The 17,780-nt window shown below is 34.4% G+C and overlaps 1 protein-coding gene across 1 annotated transcript; it reads right to left on the bottom strand.

The window, feature by feature from the left end:
• Nucleotides 1-6,352: 6,352 nt before the first annotated feature.
• LOC126893276 (uncharacterized) lies at nucleotides 6,353-17,034 on the bottom strand. Its single transcript, XM_050663296.1, has 3 exons — nucleotides 15,598-17,034; nucleotides 14,865-15,471; nucleotides 6,353-6,441 (listed from the first exon to the last, which is right to left on the bottom strand). Exons 1-3 carry the CDS (start codon nucleotides 17,032-17,034, stop codon nucleotides 6,353-6,355), a joined length of 2,133 nt encoding a protein of 710 aa, XP_050519253.1.
• Between the last annotated feature and the right edge of the window lie 746 nt (nucleotides 17,035-17,780).

Raw genomic sequence — 17,780 nt, 5'->3', positions numbered from 1 at the left:
AAAATATTATTTGGATTAAATTCAATAGTTGATAATTTGTTTAAAAAATGTTTTGTATTTTTTATAAAAGTGTCATCATTATTAGCAAATGGTTTTAGAATGTTTAATAAGAATTTTGATAGTTCACTACAAGGAGAATTGATGGTACTACAAATGGGTCTAAGTGGTATGTTCGCTTTATGAATTTTCGGCACTCCATAAAAATGTGGTGTCTTACTGTAGTGAGGTGTCATTAATTTTCTTTGATAGTATGTTAGATCATTTTTAAATTTGAATAAAGTTCTATATATTTTGTTTTCAAGTGTCTTCGTTGGATCCTTCGTTAATTTGCTATAAGGTCCATTTGTAATTAGATCTGTAATTTTGTCCTCGTATTGTATTTTATTCATTATTACAGTTGCATTGCCTTTATCCGCTGGTAGGATTGTTATGGAGTCATCATTTCTTAAAGTTTTTAAAGCTTTCATTTCCTAAATGTAGAAGAAAAAAAGTTATAATTAGAAATTAAAAAATAATCTTAAGAAATATGAAAAATCGTTAAAGGCATAAAATCTTGAAAAACCATAAGCTCTTAAAAAAGTCACACAACGTTATGCAGTAGACCATTTTAAAGGTAATTCATTTCTCTTCCTATTACATGTACCATTGCATATACCTAAAGTTACGTAGAAAAAAGTTACAGAACAATATGTGCGAAATAACAAGGAAAATTGCCCAAAATTGCTGTGAGCGGCAAGCTTTGAAAAATCATATTTCGAAAACTGTAAATCGCAATGACCTCTACCAAGCAGCATTTTAAAGAGAAAAGATGTAAGTTTTTTTTCTGTGAAGCAATGTCTATACCTATATCCCCGTGGACAGAAGTTAAGGGACAAAAAACAAAATTTCTTTCTTTTGGGTTTCTTTTTGCTTTTTCTTTTGAATATATTTTTGTAAAAAAAAGTATCTTTGACTTAAAAAAGTGATATTTAGATAGGAAATTTAACCAGGAATAATTTTTATGTAGACGTGTTTGTACCAAAAGTGCATAGAACTCACCCTAATGTAACCTGTGCCCAGGGACTAATTCACCCATTTCTCAAAAACGCACCCCTGTAAATGGTAGCACTCCGCGGTTTTTTCATATATAGAGATCCATTGACCATATGAAACAATAAAACCCTGTTAACGTTGTAGTTCCTTTCTACAGTACATAATCAATAACCTAATAGTCGGTTCGCTAAAGTCAGACAAAACTGGCTAGTGATTTTATTCGATAATTTTTTTGTGTTTGGCCAATTTCGCCAAAATTGGCAAAATTACTAACTATTTAGTAATTATTAACTGTTTAGTAATTATTTTTTTTGCCAATTTCGTAAAATTTGCTAATTTTTTTGCCAATTTTACGAAATTGGCGAAATTACTTACTAAAATCACTAGGCAGTTGTGTCTGAGTTTAGCTAACCGACTTATACATTCATACATATTCTAGTGGAAGTCGCATGCCCGGTATTTCTGAAGGAACAAGCCATCTGTTCGAAATAATTTGATTACAAGCAACTCTTATTTATTGAGTTGCATGACAATCTTAAAAATATTCGTTTACATTTTAAAATTTGTTCGTGACTTTTTTCCATTTTGTAGTTTCGAACGAGTTGTAGGGACGAATTTTCCAACCTACAATGACAATTCATATTACATTTATCTTAAGACATTCCGATCACGAATAAAAAATGTATCTAGAAACTAATTTTGAAATTCATAAAATACGAACCTAAAAAAGCGTAAGGTCACAAGTTGCTTCAAATCCAAAGAAAACATATTAGTGGAGTCAATGTAGTTTTTACTTACGGAAAAATCAAACAAGATAGAACTTTTTAATTATGTTTTTTCAATTTTTATTTTTTAAAATACCGAAATACAATTTTTAGAAAAAAACTGACGACCATTGAATACTTCAAAAAATTTTGCACAAAAAGCCATAAAGATTTTTCTAAAATTAAATCTACAGCTTCTATAATTTTTTATTTATAACGCGCAAGTCAACACTCTCACAGGCATTGGCACCCTGCATGACAGCGTTCGACCGAGCGCGCGATTGACTAAATTAAACATAACTTTTTAATGAATGTATCAAATTTGAAATAAAAGAAGGTAAATTAAATTTATTTTATTGTTAATAAGTACAATGTGGGCAGAAAGTGGCACTTACATGAATCTTGTTTAAAAATTATTTAAAAATGTGTTACAAACACAATTTTACTTATACATATTTCATTTTACATTTATAGCCCAACACCTTTAAAATTGTAATATAGCCCTTTAAACCTAACTAATATGTTTAACAGTGGTAGCAATTTTGTAGAATTAAAGTCAGAATTTGGTGTTACTTTTGAGAGTAAACTGAATGTAAGACTAAATACTTACAATGTCTTGATAGTATCACGAGGTTTTTTCCTGGTTTTTCTCGTGATTTACGATGGAATCACTAACACGAGAATTTTACTGTCACCATTGCATGTGGTTGTCTTTTGAAAGACAGATCCCATGCTATGATTTTTTTGTGACGGATATTCTTGAGTTAAACTTGATTTCATGTAATCGAATGAACTATCTTTCAATAAAATGGTCCTAGGAACGCAACTCATAAATATTGACAATATCATAAGTCTTCTACTTTAAAATGTATAATATATGTCTGAATTGCCGATATAAATGAGTCAAATTAAATTAAATTATTAGAAGAATTCTTTTTTGTTACTAAGCAACAACATTTTTGTTTAATCTATTAATATTTTGTATTTTGACAACGACGTTCGAAGTGGAAGCGAAACGTTAATGAAATTATTTTTTCAAGTTAAATTGTGGTTTATTTCCCAATTAGAATAGTTAATTACAAAAATGCCACAAATCCGACCAAAATAAGAACAATTTTCAGAATTTTTTTGTTCAGCTTAGTTTTTTCTAAAATTTACATTTTCGTAGATATTTTAAAAACAACTAATTTTGCAGTTAACTTTTTAATAAAAAATTAATCACCCACTTTTGGACTAGAACTTTTTGATATTATGTTGTTTACTATACATTTCTTAATTAAATTATAAAAGTTCTATCTTGTTAGAGGTAGTTTTTCCGTAAGTAAAAACTACCTTGACTGCACTATATCCCAAATTCCTTCCTTTTTTGGTATCTACCGAATTGCATTCCCATATTTTTGTGTTGATATGAAAGAAAACTAAAAAATAATCTCATAGAATTTCGCCACGTACCGGATTTCAACATCTCTGTTATTTCTCCAGAGACTACAGGTAGAATGTTGCCAGTAAGACACCTGGAATACAAGGTTAAAGGAAAATGTTTTACAATATTCCCTTACAGAATATTTTGGATTGTTTTGATGGACGTGTCTAGCCTAAGATATTACCTTGCAGACCAAAACAAGGGCGTGCGCTGACAAAATGCGTCAAAAGTCATTTTGTGTCTTATGCCAACATGTTTTTAAAATTCTCAGGATAATTATATATAATAATAAGTGACATAGAAATCCGAACAAACATTATAAATTATTGTATTTTGAAAATATTTTGAATTGAACCTACAATTATTGTAGGTTCTGATACTAAAGCAATCGTTCTATACACAAGTTAACACCATTGTTTAGGGGATGTGGGATGTTCAGGGGTAAGAAGTCTCTCTTCTCTTTAAAGTCTCTCCAACTGGCCAACTGTCCTCCCCCTATCAGTTACTTGATGGTAACTCGCTCAGATAATGGGACCGACGGCTTTGTGTGCGCTCCAAAGCACCGTGGTGACTCTGTTAATTCAGAGCAAATGCAATTAAACTGCTTTTCTTGAAATTGTTTGTATGGGTTTAAAATTATTAAAACTGTGTCACTCACTTATGACGGCTAATAAATGACTGAGCGTATGTCAAAGCTTTGTAAGCTAGCGTACCTAAGTCTGTTAAGAGCGGTATCTAAAGGACTGTATTTGGTAACGTAGCACACACGTTAATATAAACTAAATATAAAATGAATAAGAATAAACTACGTAATAAATATAAACGTATAAATAAAATAGAAATATAAGGAGGAACGGAACAACCAAAGTAGGATTTTAAGTACTTTGTTCAATATGTGTGTGTTCAAAAGAGAAGATGGCGTTATACAATCTCTTTGTCACAAATATTACTTCTCTCGTTAAGCTCATTAGTGAAAATTTACTGCATCGTGTTTTTGAAGTGAAGTACCCGTAAACTCGGGCTACTTTGGCCCATTTATTACAACCTTTTAAATCAACTTTCAATAAATCTTAGCATTTTTCTACTACTAAGCTGTGTTCACCTGTTTTACATAATTAAACTGTCTTAAATAACATGCATAAAGGATTTTAGTATTTTTTAAAAAAATATATAACTTTTTTAAATTTTTTACCTGGGCCAATGTTAACCTTATGTTAGGGTTACTTTGGCCCAATATGATATTACCTACTTTAAAGCATTATTATATAAATAGTTAGGGTCAAAGAAAGACATGGGTTTATTTATTCAGTATATTTATATGACAGAAAAATATATTTCGAATTATGTTTTTTTTTTAGAAAAGGTACAAAAATGAAGCTTTAGCAAACAATTCATATTTTTTACAAATTACTGGGAACATATCCCAGGGAACTGTAGCTTATTCCATTCAACAACAACGCAAGTTTCCTTTTTGCAGATTTGACTTTAACTCTTCTTCTTCGTTTTGTTCCTGGGATTTTATGTCACTGCAAGAAGTAGATGCAACTGGATCGACATTTGGGTGATTTTCCTGGAGACCACTGATTGTGTTAATTTTCTCTTCTTCGTCCGTTGAAAGAACCATGTCACTATAACCGGATGAAACGACGCTGTAATTGTCACTATCTTCTTCCGAAGTCGAAAGTTCCATGTCGTTTTTATTCATTTTTCTCTTTTGTCTCTTAACTTCTTGTTTCTTTTCTAAAACAGTCTGTCGCCTTTTTCAAGTTTTTTCCTTTCTTTTTCTCCTTTTTTCTTCTTGTTCTCCATCTTCTTTTCTTTCTTCTTTTGACCTCTTTGATTCATTTGGTGTTCTTGATACTGAATAATATCGTTAGCTGTTATGCTTTTACCAGCAGGAACGTCTATTTTCTTTCGTTTTATTAATCGGGGTTTAACAACTTCTTGCCTTTTCTGTTCCAAATGGTGGATAAATGTTTGTCCTACCAATTCCAAATTAAGTGTCACATTGTTGGAAGGCAATCGCTTCAATACTCCTTCTTTGTCTAAGGGATGTATGCCGGCCTTTTTAAAACCAGACTTTAAGTTTTCCTTTTGATGAAGCTCTAAGTCATTCAAAGATTTTTTCAACAATCTTGGAAATATATCCTTTGGTAATGTGGCAACAGTTTTGCCACTATCAGACTGTTTCCATTCGGTAAGAATCTGCCGCCACTTACTTTTGAGAGGCCTAAAATACGCCACATCAAGTGGTTGTGTTGGGTGTGAGGAGTTTGGAGGCAAGCATACGAATTGGATATTGTTCTCTTCGCAAAGTCTGACCACGTTTAAGCTTAAGCTTACATGTGAGCTAAGATTATCACCGATAACTACTTTTTTACCTTCTTGTTTTTTTTTTAAGATTGGAAGAAGATGTGTAGCAAACCAATCTTCAAATGTTGCTCCGTCGATCCAACCATGTTTTGTTCTGTTGTAATGCGCTCCTTCGGGGCCACCTTCCAACCATGTGGTCCACAAATGTTCAGCCTTATAAATAATATAAGGTGGCACAGAGGTACCATTGGCATTACCACAAAACATAACGCTAATGTTGGACTTAGTCGAATTCATGATACGCTCTGGGTACTTTGAACCCCTACGACAGATTATTTTCTTCCGGCCTGAATCGTCAGACATGCATGTTTTGTCGTAGTTATAAATGTTCTGAGGCGGTACATTCTCAACTACTTCTTTTAAGTGATCGAAGTAGTCTGAGATTATTTTTCTATCAATTTGAGCACGATTTCTTTTTATATTTGATGCAAACCTCACTGTCAGCTGAGGATGTCTTTTTAAGAAAGATTTGGTCCAGTCACGGCCAGGCAAATTATTGCAAAAACACTGTATTGTCTTTCCTTGTCTTGTGACATAACTTTTTACAATATATCTCAAATCCAGTTCATCAATTGGAAATCCGAATTCACACATTTTGTCGATGTGACTAGCAAATGCTAACTCTTCTTCCTGGGTAAAACTTTGGGATGACCCGGTGAGCTCGAAAACAGATTTTTTAGTTTGTTTTGAATAGTGCTTCGTGGTATTTTAAAAATATCTGCGGCTTGCCTTTGTGTCATTTCACCAGATCTGATTGCTTCTAAACAGGTTTGGAGATGATCTTGACTATAGTCGGCATAACTCCGGCTTCCTGGTTGGCGTTTGTAGTTATAGGGCATCTTCCGAAATCTAAAAATAAATTTATTCAATAGAAGAACACCCAGAATATTGATTTAAAGCAGTAGGTAGGTAATAATAATAAAAAAAAACAAATAAAACAAACGTCAGACCTACATTGGCCCAAATATAAGTTGGGTCAAAGAAGGTCATATTTTTGAGGTTATCTGAACTGGTTTAATTATTGAATTTTAAAATAAAAAAGCTGAGAATAATGCAAATTATAACCATTCCACTGCATTAAGTATTAAATTCTGATGTTAAAAAAGTACTTACCAATATTGTAACAGGCGTAAAACGGTTTTTGCAGGTAAAAGTTTGAGACATTAAAAAATCACTTGTTGCACATACAACATCAAAAGCACTCATGCTGGTTCTAGGAGGCGATACGTGAAACGTTTGAAGGTCGTTACGAGTTGCGCAGGTCTGCACTTCATTGGAAACTACCGAAATCGGCTTAAAATCGACTCTCTCGAGATACTTTGAAAACGTTTTATTTTATTTTTAATTTGGGCCAAAGTAGGACCCCAGGGCCAAAGTAACCCTTATTTACGGTACACTTTTTGGATGGGGAAAAAGCATTGAATTCGCGACCGTCATCGCTAATGCTATTTATTATGTGTATGTATATATAAATTGTGTAGAGGTATTAAAATTTAAAATAAATGTAAAACCTATTTTAGGATAGGGAAAAAGGATTTATTTCGCGACCGTCATCGGCGAAATAAATTTTTGTACTTATATTTATAAGGAGTATGTATATAAATTGTGTAAAAGTATTTAAATTTAAACTAAATGTAAAACCTATTTTTGGATGGGGAAAAAGGATTTATTTCGCGACTTTCATCGCGACCGTCATCTCTGCGGCGAAATAAATTTTGTACTTATATGTATTATGTGTATGTACATATATATAAATTGTATAGAAGAACTTGAGGGAATGGTACGGATGCACATCAACCGAACTATTCAGAGCAGCAGCATCTAAGATCAGAATAGCCATGATGATTGCCAACCTCCGTCGCGGAGATGGCACATGAAGAAGAAGATGCATTTAAATTTAAAATAAGTGTAAAACCTATTTTTAGAAGGGGAAAGAGGATTCATTTCGCGACCGTAATTGAGACCTTCATCTCTTCGGCGAAATAAATTTTGTACGTATATCTATTATGTGTATGTATATATATATATATATATATATATATATATATATATATATATATATATATATATATATATATATATATATATATATATATATATAAATTGTGTAGAAGTATTTTTAAAATAAATGTAAAATCTATTTTAGTTCAAAAATAAATTTTCGAAGTGAAAACTTCTTTAGGGGCGTTGTGCACTTTTTGGATGAGGAAGAAGTATTAAATAAGCGACCGTCATCGATTCGGTGAAATAAATTTTTGAAGTGAAAAGTTCTTTAGGGACGTTGTGACTTTTTGGATGGTGAACAAGTCTTAAATTAGCGACAGTCATCGCTTCGACGAAATAATTTTTTTGAAGAGAAAACTTCTTTGGGACGTCGTGCACTTTTTGGATGGGAAAAATGTAATAAATTGGCGACCGTCATCACGACCGTCATCGCTTCGAAGAAATAAATTTTATTAACTAATAATTGATGGAATATTTCTGCGACCGGTTTCAGACTTTTGAAACTTTTTTACTCCATCATCACGTCAATGAAACTAATATAGGTAAAAACAAAACCATTTGTCACCTATGTTAAATTCCCACAGTTATTATAATATTGACTAATAAGTAACTACACAATACATAATATGGTTTATTATAATCTGATGAATTATGTGGTCACTACAGTATGGTAATGACACTAAATCACAGTATACTGGACCTATTAACCTATAGATATAGATAGTGGCCATAAATCAATTATCTATTTTCAAAAATTGTTTAAAAAATGGGACGGGTGTATTGGCAAATCTTATGTTGAATATGTATGACACAAGTTTCAACGTTCAGTTACAAATTTACTTAAATGTTAGATTTATAAATTGTGGGTTTAAGCCAAAATTATTGGTTGTAATGAAAATTACATTTGTAACCAACTAATGTTCGAGGTTTCGATTTCAACTACGAAATTCGTTTAAAAAGAGTATTTTAAAAAAATCATAGAAAATGTAACCAAGTTGTTATTAGGTTTTTCAAAATTTATATAGGTAAGTAATTGGCCTCGATCTCGTAGCCAACAGCATGCGTATGCTGTATTAAAATTCTAATTATTTAATTTATATTTCCACTATACAGGGTGTCCCCGAAAATAGTGCGTTCCTTTAAGGTATGGATATAATACACCATGTAGAATAAAAGAGTCCTATAACATTTTTTTCTAAAGTTAACCGTTTACAAAAAAAAATACATTGTTCTCCATATAAGCGAACTTTTATTTTCATTAAATTAAATAATTTGGCATCACTGTACAAAATCTGTGACATGGTTATTGACACTAGAAAAATGTAGGTCAGACAGGTAAAGTTGACACCATCTATCTATCGCCCGTCGGCAAATTCAAACAAAAATATAACTCCAGACCATCGTTTACCACCTTTAGTCCAGACAAATTAATATATGTATTTAATATATTTTTACCACCAAAAATGAGATGTTTTAATCAAATATTGCTTCAAATATAATCTGCAGAATAATTTTGAATTCACGTTCCGCTAATGAACTTGCTTTTTTGTCCTTAAAAGTAGAAAAAAGTTTCAATTCTATTGCTTAATATTTCATCTAAATATAATCGTCTAACAATTTTAACTGTACTAATGCCCAAGTATACATTTTCAAGTGTTAAACTGATTGATTTACAATGAGTAACCCGGTTGTAAAAATACCGGCGTGTGCATTAACAAAAGGGACATCGGTAAATGTTATCTGTTTGAATTTGCCGACGGGCGAAATATCTATGGACCCGACTTTACACCTGTAAAACAATTATACCACCCCATGTTTGAAAATCAAACCAAACAAGAATTTGCTTGTTTGTTCAGGAGAAAGACAGGGTTTAATGTAAATGTTATAGTCAAAGCCCGAATTTCAGGCAATCCTCCGTCTGACTGACGGTCTTAGTCAAAGCCCGAAATAAATTACAGTTTCGGCCTTTGACTAGTCAAACCTAGGAGAGACTACGTCGGTCAGGCAAAGGTCGAAATTTAATTTTATGAAATCGGGGTTTGACTAGTCAAACCCCGATCAGCTATTAAAATTTGTTAGATTATTTTTAGAACGTAATTTTTTAATTGTAATGTTTATTATTTTTATATTGTCGTAATTATAATTAGTCTCAGCATCCGTTATGGCTTGCAAATTGTAGAAGCCTCGGAGGTGTAACCAGAGAAGGTTCCCATTGTTTTCAGTCTAGTGGGATGTAGAGTAACATTATGTTGTTTTACATGCCATTAGATTGAAAACTTAGTCTTTTGCTAGCAGTTGCCGCTAGGGCATCTATGCCATTTCGTTCGTTGCAATCCGTGACTGCACGCCGGGGTTTGTTTAGGTTGGATCAGAGAGAGCAGCATATGTGCCTCCTGATGAGAGACTAATAAGTTTCGAATCCGGTAGAGGTGCTTGCTGCACTCTCTGATTGGACTAAAATACGATGCGGGTGTATTTTTGTTTTGCAACGAAATTGAAAATGGTTATTCATTTTTTATTTATATGTTTACTCTGATTGGAGTACGAAGGGAACCATTCTCGTTGTAACTTTACCGCGCTGAACAGATGAGACGTGAATTATAAATTGTAAAATTCCCTCATCTTCCTTAGTCTCAGCATCCGTTATGGCTTGCAAATTGTAGAAGCCTCGGAGATGTAACCAGAGAAGGTTCCCATTGTTTTCAGTCTAGTGGGATGTAGAGTAACATTATGTTGTTTTACATGCCATTAGATTGAAAACTTAGTCTTTTTTTTTTAAATTAGTGTTTATTCTCGCATGTTGAGGCATTATGGCATTTAGAGTTGCACAATACGTTACACCTTTTACACTTACATGGTTTTGAAGAGCACTGCTTATTGCAGTGGTGTTTTATAAATCCTTGTCCTCCAAATTTAGAATCTTTTGTACTAATTTCTCTTAGAGACAGCTTAACGTCTGGAACATCTTCGAAATTAGTAAAATTCTCTTTGCATCCTCTTATTTGATTTCTTGAAAAAAGTGTGTTTATTGTTCCGTATTTCGTACCAACTCTATATAAACCGTCAATTATTGTTTTATCTTGCATGAAAAGATTAAAATAAATAAAGGAAATGCGATTGAAGGTATTCATGCCCAGGCTAATGCTATGAAACAATTAAGTGAAAAAAATGTTCTCCAATTTCGATCGGAAAAACTGTAACAATACCTATCCCCAGCTTTGGTAGCATACAAGATAAAACAATTGACGGTATATAGAGTTGGTACGAAATACGGAACATAAACACACTGGTGTGAGTTTTTATTCAATCTCACCCCACCGTGGCAAAAATGGTTTAATTATTACCTTTTGCCTAATTGGACATAGGTGAATATTTTAGGACCACACCCGTATGTCCCGTCCTTCGATATAAACAAAATAGTGAACTTTTAGGAGAACTGGTTCGAATAATCCGATTTGGTCTGGTTTTAAAGGTGCTAATTAATACGATAGAAAGGGTTGTGTATTAGCGATAAATAAGGGTATCCGGCGAACAAAACATTTATTAACAAAAAAAACAACGAATTTAACAAATAAGCGGCTTAACGATAAATGATATTCTTAATAGCGAACGAGAGAGAGTAAGAGTCTTTTTAATCTATTAATTATTGCGGAGAGAGTATTTTTACGGCGAAGAGAGACGCACAAGCGAACAAACTGTTCAACTCGGAGAGCAGAAAGAGACTGCTGAAATTCTATTCAAATCTCTGCACTATTATCTTTGATAGTTTAGTTTACACCATTCGCCCTGAAAGGGGCCAAACACATGTTACACTTCTTTGGCAAAATGACCTGCTTTTACCCCGAAACTATAAAAAATGCAGATGTATATTTTATGAAACACACAACGCTACACTCAAGTTTTTCAGAGAATTAAATATTTTAAACACAATACAGATTGTCCCAACAGATTTACAGAGAGATATTTTTATAAAAGCAAATTAATGTAAATAACTGTTGTTTTCACAACATACTCCCCCGCGTTGAAGCACTGGCTTTAACATAAACCTAACCTAACATAAATCAACTTACAATGTTCTTAAGCGAAAACACTAAACTTAACTTAATTTTAACAGTCATTTGGTAGAGGACACAATTTATTAATAGAGCGCTTGAAGACTCCATCTTTAGTTTTGACCGATGCAACTCTTACTCGGCCATCCTTTCCGGGAAAGACATCAATCACTCTTGCTAGAGCCCAGTAAAGAGGAGGAGTGTTATCTTCAATCAACAAGACGAGATCGTTGGGCTCTAGGTTCTTATGAGGAAGAAACCATTTAGGGCGATTTTGGAGTCTGTTCAAGTAGTCAATTGACCATTTTTTCCAAAACATTTGCTGGAGTTTAGAGAGATGTTGCCATAAACTTAATCTATTTTCGGGAATGTGGATTACATCCCTTTCAGGAAATGACGTAAGAGATTGTCCAATCAAGAAATGTCCAGGGGTCAGATAGGTTAGATCAGAGGGATCATTTGAGAGGGAGCAAAGCGGTCGAGAGTTGAGCACAGCTTCAATTTGAGTGAGAACAGTGGTAAATTCTTCAAAAGTGAGCTTAATATCACCCATGAGTCTACGGATATGATGCTTTGCGCTCTTTATAGCGCTTTCCCAGATGCCACCATGATGAGGGGCTCGAGGAACTATGGTTTTCCAGCGAATATGCGATGATGCCAAAAAATCATTAATAGAGCGAGAGTTTTCTTTTTCTTTTAAAAACTTATAAAGTTCAAACAACTGATTACGAGCTCCCAAAAAGTTCGTGGCGTTGTCACTGAATATAGTCTGAGGGAGGCCTCTACGGCTAATAAAACGTTTTAGAGCGAGAAGAAACGTCTCTGTAGAAAGGCCGGACACGACTTCGATGTGAACAGCTCGAGTCGATAGACAAACGAAAAGAGCAATATAAGATTTTATCAAGGGAGCTTTGCGGAGTTTGGAAGCTTTAATCTGAAAGGGGCCACCAAAATCTAATCCTACATGAGCGAATACTCGAGAGGATTGCAAACGTTCCTTTGGCAAATCTGCCATAATCTGAATAGCGGGTTTGGCATTAAATCTAAAACAAACCATACATTGGTGTATGACCTTTTTAACTTCACGTAGTCCATTTAAAGGCCAATATTTAAGTCGAATTTGAGATAAAGTATTTTGAGGACCAGAGTGACAAAGTCTGATATGTTCTCTCTGAAGAATGAGACGTACTACACGATTTTTTGAGGGAAGGAGAAGAGGATATTTTTGATCAAATGTGACGTCTGAGTTACCAAGGCGACCTCCTACACGCAGCATTTCATTTTCATCCAAAAAGGGGTTTAAGCGTAAAATAGACTTATTGGATAGAGTTTTACCTTTTTTAATCTCAGAAATCTCAAGAGAGAAAGAAGAATACTGAAGCATCTTAACAATCTTCAGTTCAGCGTTTTGAAGTTCGCTTACTTCAAGAGAATTTGATAACTTATGAGAAGGCGATTTGGCATTATTGGCAAACCTGAATATAAATGCTAAAGTTCTTACAAACCTTGAAAAATTAGAGAACCTATCAGAAAGAGAGGTGAAAAAATCTATTTGATCATTTCGAATGTGAAGAGTTACTTTCCTTTCTTCGGGTAACTTGGAGGTATAAACTTTTGGATTGTATTTCAACAAATCCAACCGAGATTGATTCAAAAATTGAGGACCATGAAACCACAAAGAAGATTTAAGTATTTCAGCGGGTAGCATTCCTCGGGAGAGTATGTCGGCAGGATTCTCTTTGGATCGTACGTGCCTCCAATGAGCGTTAGGAGAATTATCTAAAATTTGTGCAACCCTATTTGCTACAAATTGAGTCCAACGAGAGGGATGCGAACGAAGCCAAGCGAGAACAATTTCTGAATCCGACCACATATTTATAGAGTCTAAGCGAGAGAGTTTTTCTTCAATAATATTAGCAATCCTTGCTGTGAGCTTACTACACAATAGCGCACCCATGAGTTCCAATCTTGGGAGAGTCAAGGGTTTTAGCGGAGCGACACGACTCTTAGATGCTAAAAGTGAACAAGATACTTGTTCTGATCTATAAATCACACGTAGGTAGATGCAAGCTCCATAAGCCTTTAAACTTGCATCCGAGAATGAGTGAATCTCAACACTGGTGATTTCTTGACTTAAGAAGAGACACCGAGGTATATTTAAATCCTTAAAATGAGAGAGACTGCGAACAAAATTTAGCCACTCATGCAACGTATCTGCATCTATGCTATCGTTCCAATTAATTTTGGAAATCCAAATTTTTTGCATAATTAATTTAGCGACAACTGTAACTGGGTTAATTAGGCCTTGAGGATCAAATATTTGGGCAATCATTGACAGTACTTCTCTCTTGGTGTATGAGTCCTTTAAGGTAAAATTTGGGAGAGAGATTGAGAAGGTGTCAAGAATAGGATTCCAACATAAACCTAAAACCTTATTGGAGCCATTATCTGGAGCTATTACATAAGTAGTGTTCGAAGAGAGAGAAGAGATATCTTTTAAAAACAAGTCTGAGTTAGAACACCATTTATGGAGAGAGATACAAGCGGTTCCAAGCAAACTAGTTATTTCCTTATGAGCTTTAAGGAGAGTCTGTACATCATTAGCGCCATAGAGAATGTCATCAATGTAACAACTATTTTGAAGAGCATCACTGGCCAGAGGATACTCAATCTGATGAGTTTGTGCCAGTTCCATTAAACAGCGAGTACTCTGAAAGCTGGCGCTTTTAGTTCCATACGTGACGGTTTGCAATTCAAGACACTCAATGTCTTTTTCAGGGGAGTCACGCCACAGAATATTTAAAAGAGAGGTTTGAGCAGGATTTATTCTAACTTGTCTATACATTTTTTGTATATCCGTTGTAAAAACGAAGGAATACAATCTAAACCGTAGCAAAATGTCAAAAAGTTCCGGTTGAAGAGTAGGACCTTTGAGTAAAATATCATTGAGCGAATAACCACTAGAGCTTTTCATCGAACCATCAAAAACAACCCTAAGCTTTGTTGTTAAGGATTCTTCCTTAAACACACAGTGATGCGGTAGAAAATATTTATTTTCTAACTTTTCGTTGGTTAGAGAGAGAGGCACTATTTTCGCATGTTCGAGAAGAAGATATTCATTAATGAAAGATTTATATTGAGCGTATGTACTTTCGTTTTTTAAGAGCCTATGTTCTAAATTCATAAATCTTTTAAAGGCCATTTTAAAGGATTCACCTAACATTTTATTAGCGTTTTCAGAGACAAATGGAAGATTTACTTGAAAGCGACCTGAAGGTAACACAAGAGTAGTTTTGCTAAATATTTGTTCCGCTAATTCTTCATCGGGAGTTAATTTACTAACGAGGGGAACTTCTTCAATTTCGAAAAATTGTTGAAGCAACTTATCCAACTGATTTTCTTCGGGTTCGGATTGAACAAAGAGAGAAACATTTGACTGAGAGATAGCCAAATGTGAATTACGGTGAAAAACCTGAGGATTAATTGTACCAAAAATAACATAGCCTAAGTGAGTATTCTGAAGAATGGGAAGATTTTTTCCTAACCGTATAAATCCATCCGTCAATAATTCACTATATATATCACCAGCCAGAAGCAAATCAATTTTACCCGGAACAGAATACGAGGGATCTGCGAGAGTGAGATCCTGTGGGACTTTTATTTTACTTCTATCTATAGTAGCTCTAGGAAGCCTACAAGTTATACTATCGAGTACAGCGAAAGAAGTTTTAAAACTTTTGTCATTTACATTATAGGGGAAAAATTCTAAGTTTAACATTTCGTTTGAGAGTGAGGTGTTTTCGGATATGGTTGATATCTGTAGCTGTTTAAAATAAGGGATGAGTTTTAACCTCTCAACCAAATCACGAGAGATAAACGAATGTTGGCTCCCATTATCTAGGAGCGCTCTGGCATGCATGGGTCTGCCGTCTTTCGAATAAACGGTTACTAAAGCGGTAGCCAACAATACATCAGTTTTAACTGATAAAGCGGAGAGAGATGTGGCTGCCTGAGAATCTGGAAAATTTTGCATATCTACAGGAGGTCTGGATGAGCTAGTAGAAGCTTCATTTTGGCTGCGATTATTAAAAGAATGCTGAGTAGATATGGGAGCGACAACACGAGAGGCACCTTGAGAATTTTGAGGAGTTTGAGCATTGCGCTCACGAGAGAGAGCTTGCCTATTGATGTTCCTAGAGGAAGAGACATTTTCAGAGGTTCCATGGAGGGATGAGTGATGATGACCCCCACATAAAGTACATGATCGAGTAGAGCCGCAATCTTGAGAGAAATGTTTACTACCCAAACAATTAAAACACAGTTTCTTACCTTTTACAAAATTAAATTTTTCCTGTAAAGAGAGGCATTTAAAATCATTACACTGATAAACCTTATGAGCATTACTTCTACAAAAAGTACAATTATTATCAGAGAAAGAGTGTGATGGTTGGTCAACTGATGAGAAGAAAGATGTTTTTGATTGAGACCTGTTATTAACCTTTTTATCATGATCTGAAACATTTAATTTTTCCTGAATATCACACTTTTTCTCGAGAAATTTAAAAAACTGTGAAAGGGTAGGTAAGGTCTTTGTCCCAATATCATATTCAAAGGCCCTATGTGTAGCAAAATCTAATTTTTGTAAAAATATTTCAATTAATAGTAAATCCCAATGCTCAATTGGTACGGACATATTTTTCAAAGCGAGCAGCGTCTGCTGAGCTAGAGTTAAAAATTCGCGTAATGCCTTTGAATTACTTTTAACTAGAGATGGAGCCTTTAACAATTTTTGAATGTGTAAGCTAATCACTCGCGATTTGTTTTCGTAACGATCTTTGAGAGTTTTTACAGCTATATCGAAATTTTCGTCGATAACTTCGATGTTGTCGATCAACTGGAGGGGTTCATTTCGCAGGAACGATTTAAGGTAGATAAATCGTTGCACATTATTGAGTTCTTCATTGTTCACTATTAGCGTCTCGAAGAGCTGGTAGAACGAGTTGAACTCAGAGAATGACCCGCAGAACGTTTGCATGGTGATCTCCGGAAGCCTAACCTTAGCAGTGGCCACAGTTGACTGAGTGCTATTTGATCTGAGAGGAGGGGGGCCTAACAATAACTCGTCCATCTTACGCTGTAGGCCCGCGAGAATAGAGAAATATTTTTGCTCAGTTGTTACCCTGTCTTCTGCTTCAGTACCGGCTTCATCAATCTCGTCTATCTGATCCATTATTTCTTCATATTTTAAAAAACAGGTTTTTAATTCTGTTTGCCGAAATTGAAATTGTAGCGCATCCTTTTCCGTACTAGCCTTTTGTGAGAGCCAGTTTTCAATTCTTGTAATTTTAGCCTTTAAAGGCGTCCTTTTTTTCTTGAGGTCTTCCATTTCTATCCCGAATTCGATTGAACACACGGCGAGAGAGAGCCTATCGATACGCGGCAAAATCTAAATTACACTGGAGAGTTTTTTGTCAATTAACAAGCGCGGCGAGAGAATAAGAGTCTAAGTTTCACAGAGAGATACAGCGTCTACGTTAAATGTCTACAAAAGTGTTTTTGACCGTAAAATGTCTTTGAGCAGAGTTTACCTTGGATCAGCAATAAAAGTTTTAAAAAATGGAAAAATCTCACCAAATTAGTCCAATTGATAAAGCAACAGGTGGCAGCTACTAACCACACACAATAACTTCACTTTCTTTTACTTAGAGTTTATCGCGACGCGAACTAACAAGTCTTGTAGAGGTATTACACACAAAAATGTCCGAAAAAGCGGCACAAACGCGAAAACCAACCAAAAATCCGGGTCGATGTAGACCATCAAATGGTGTGAGTTTTTATTCAATCTCACCCCACCGTGGCAAAAATGGTTTAATTATTACCTTTTGCCTAATTGGACATAGGTGAATATTTTAGGACCACACCCGTATTTCCCGTCCTTCGATATAAACAAAATAGTGAACTTTTAGGAGAACTGGTTCGAATAATTTGATTTGGTCTGGTTTTAAAGGTGCTAATTAATACGATAGAAAGGGTTGTGTATTAGCGATAAATAAGGGTATCCGGCGAACAAAACATTTATTAACAAAAAAAACAACGAATTTAACAAATAAGCGGCTTAACGATAAATGATAT

The sequence above is a fragment of the Diabrotica virgifera genome, chromosome 1 (assembly GCF_917563875.1).
Source record: "Diabrotica virgifera virgifera chromosome 1, PGI_DIABVI_V3a".
NCBI lineage: Eukaryota > Metazoa > Arthropoda > Insecta > Coleoptera > Chrysomelidae > Diabrotica > Diabrotica virgifera.
The sequence above is the reverse complement of the archived record's forward strand: the minus strand, read 5'-3'. Positions and strand labels throughout refer to the sequence as shown.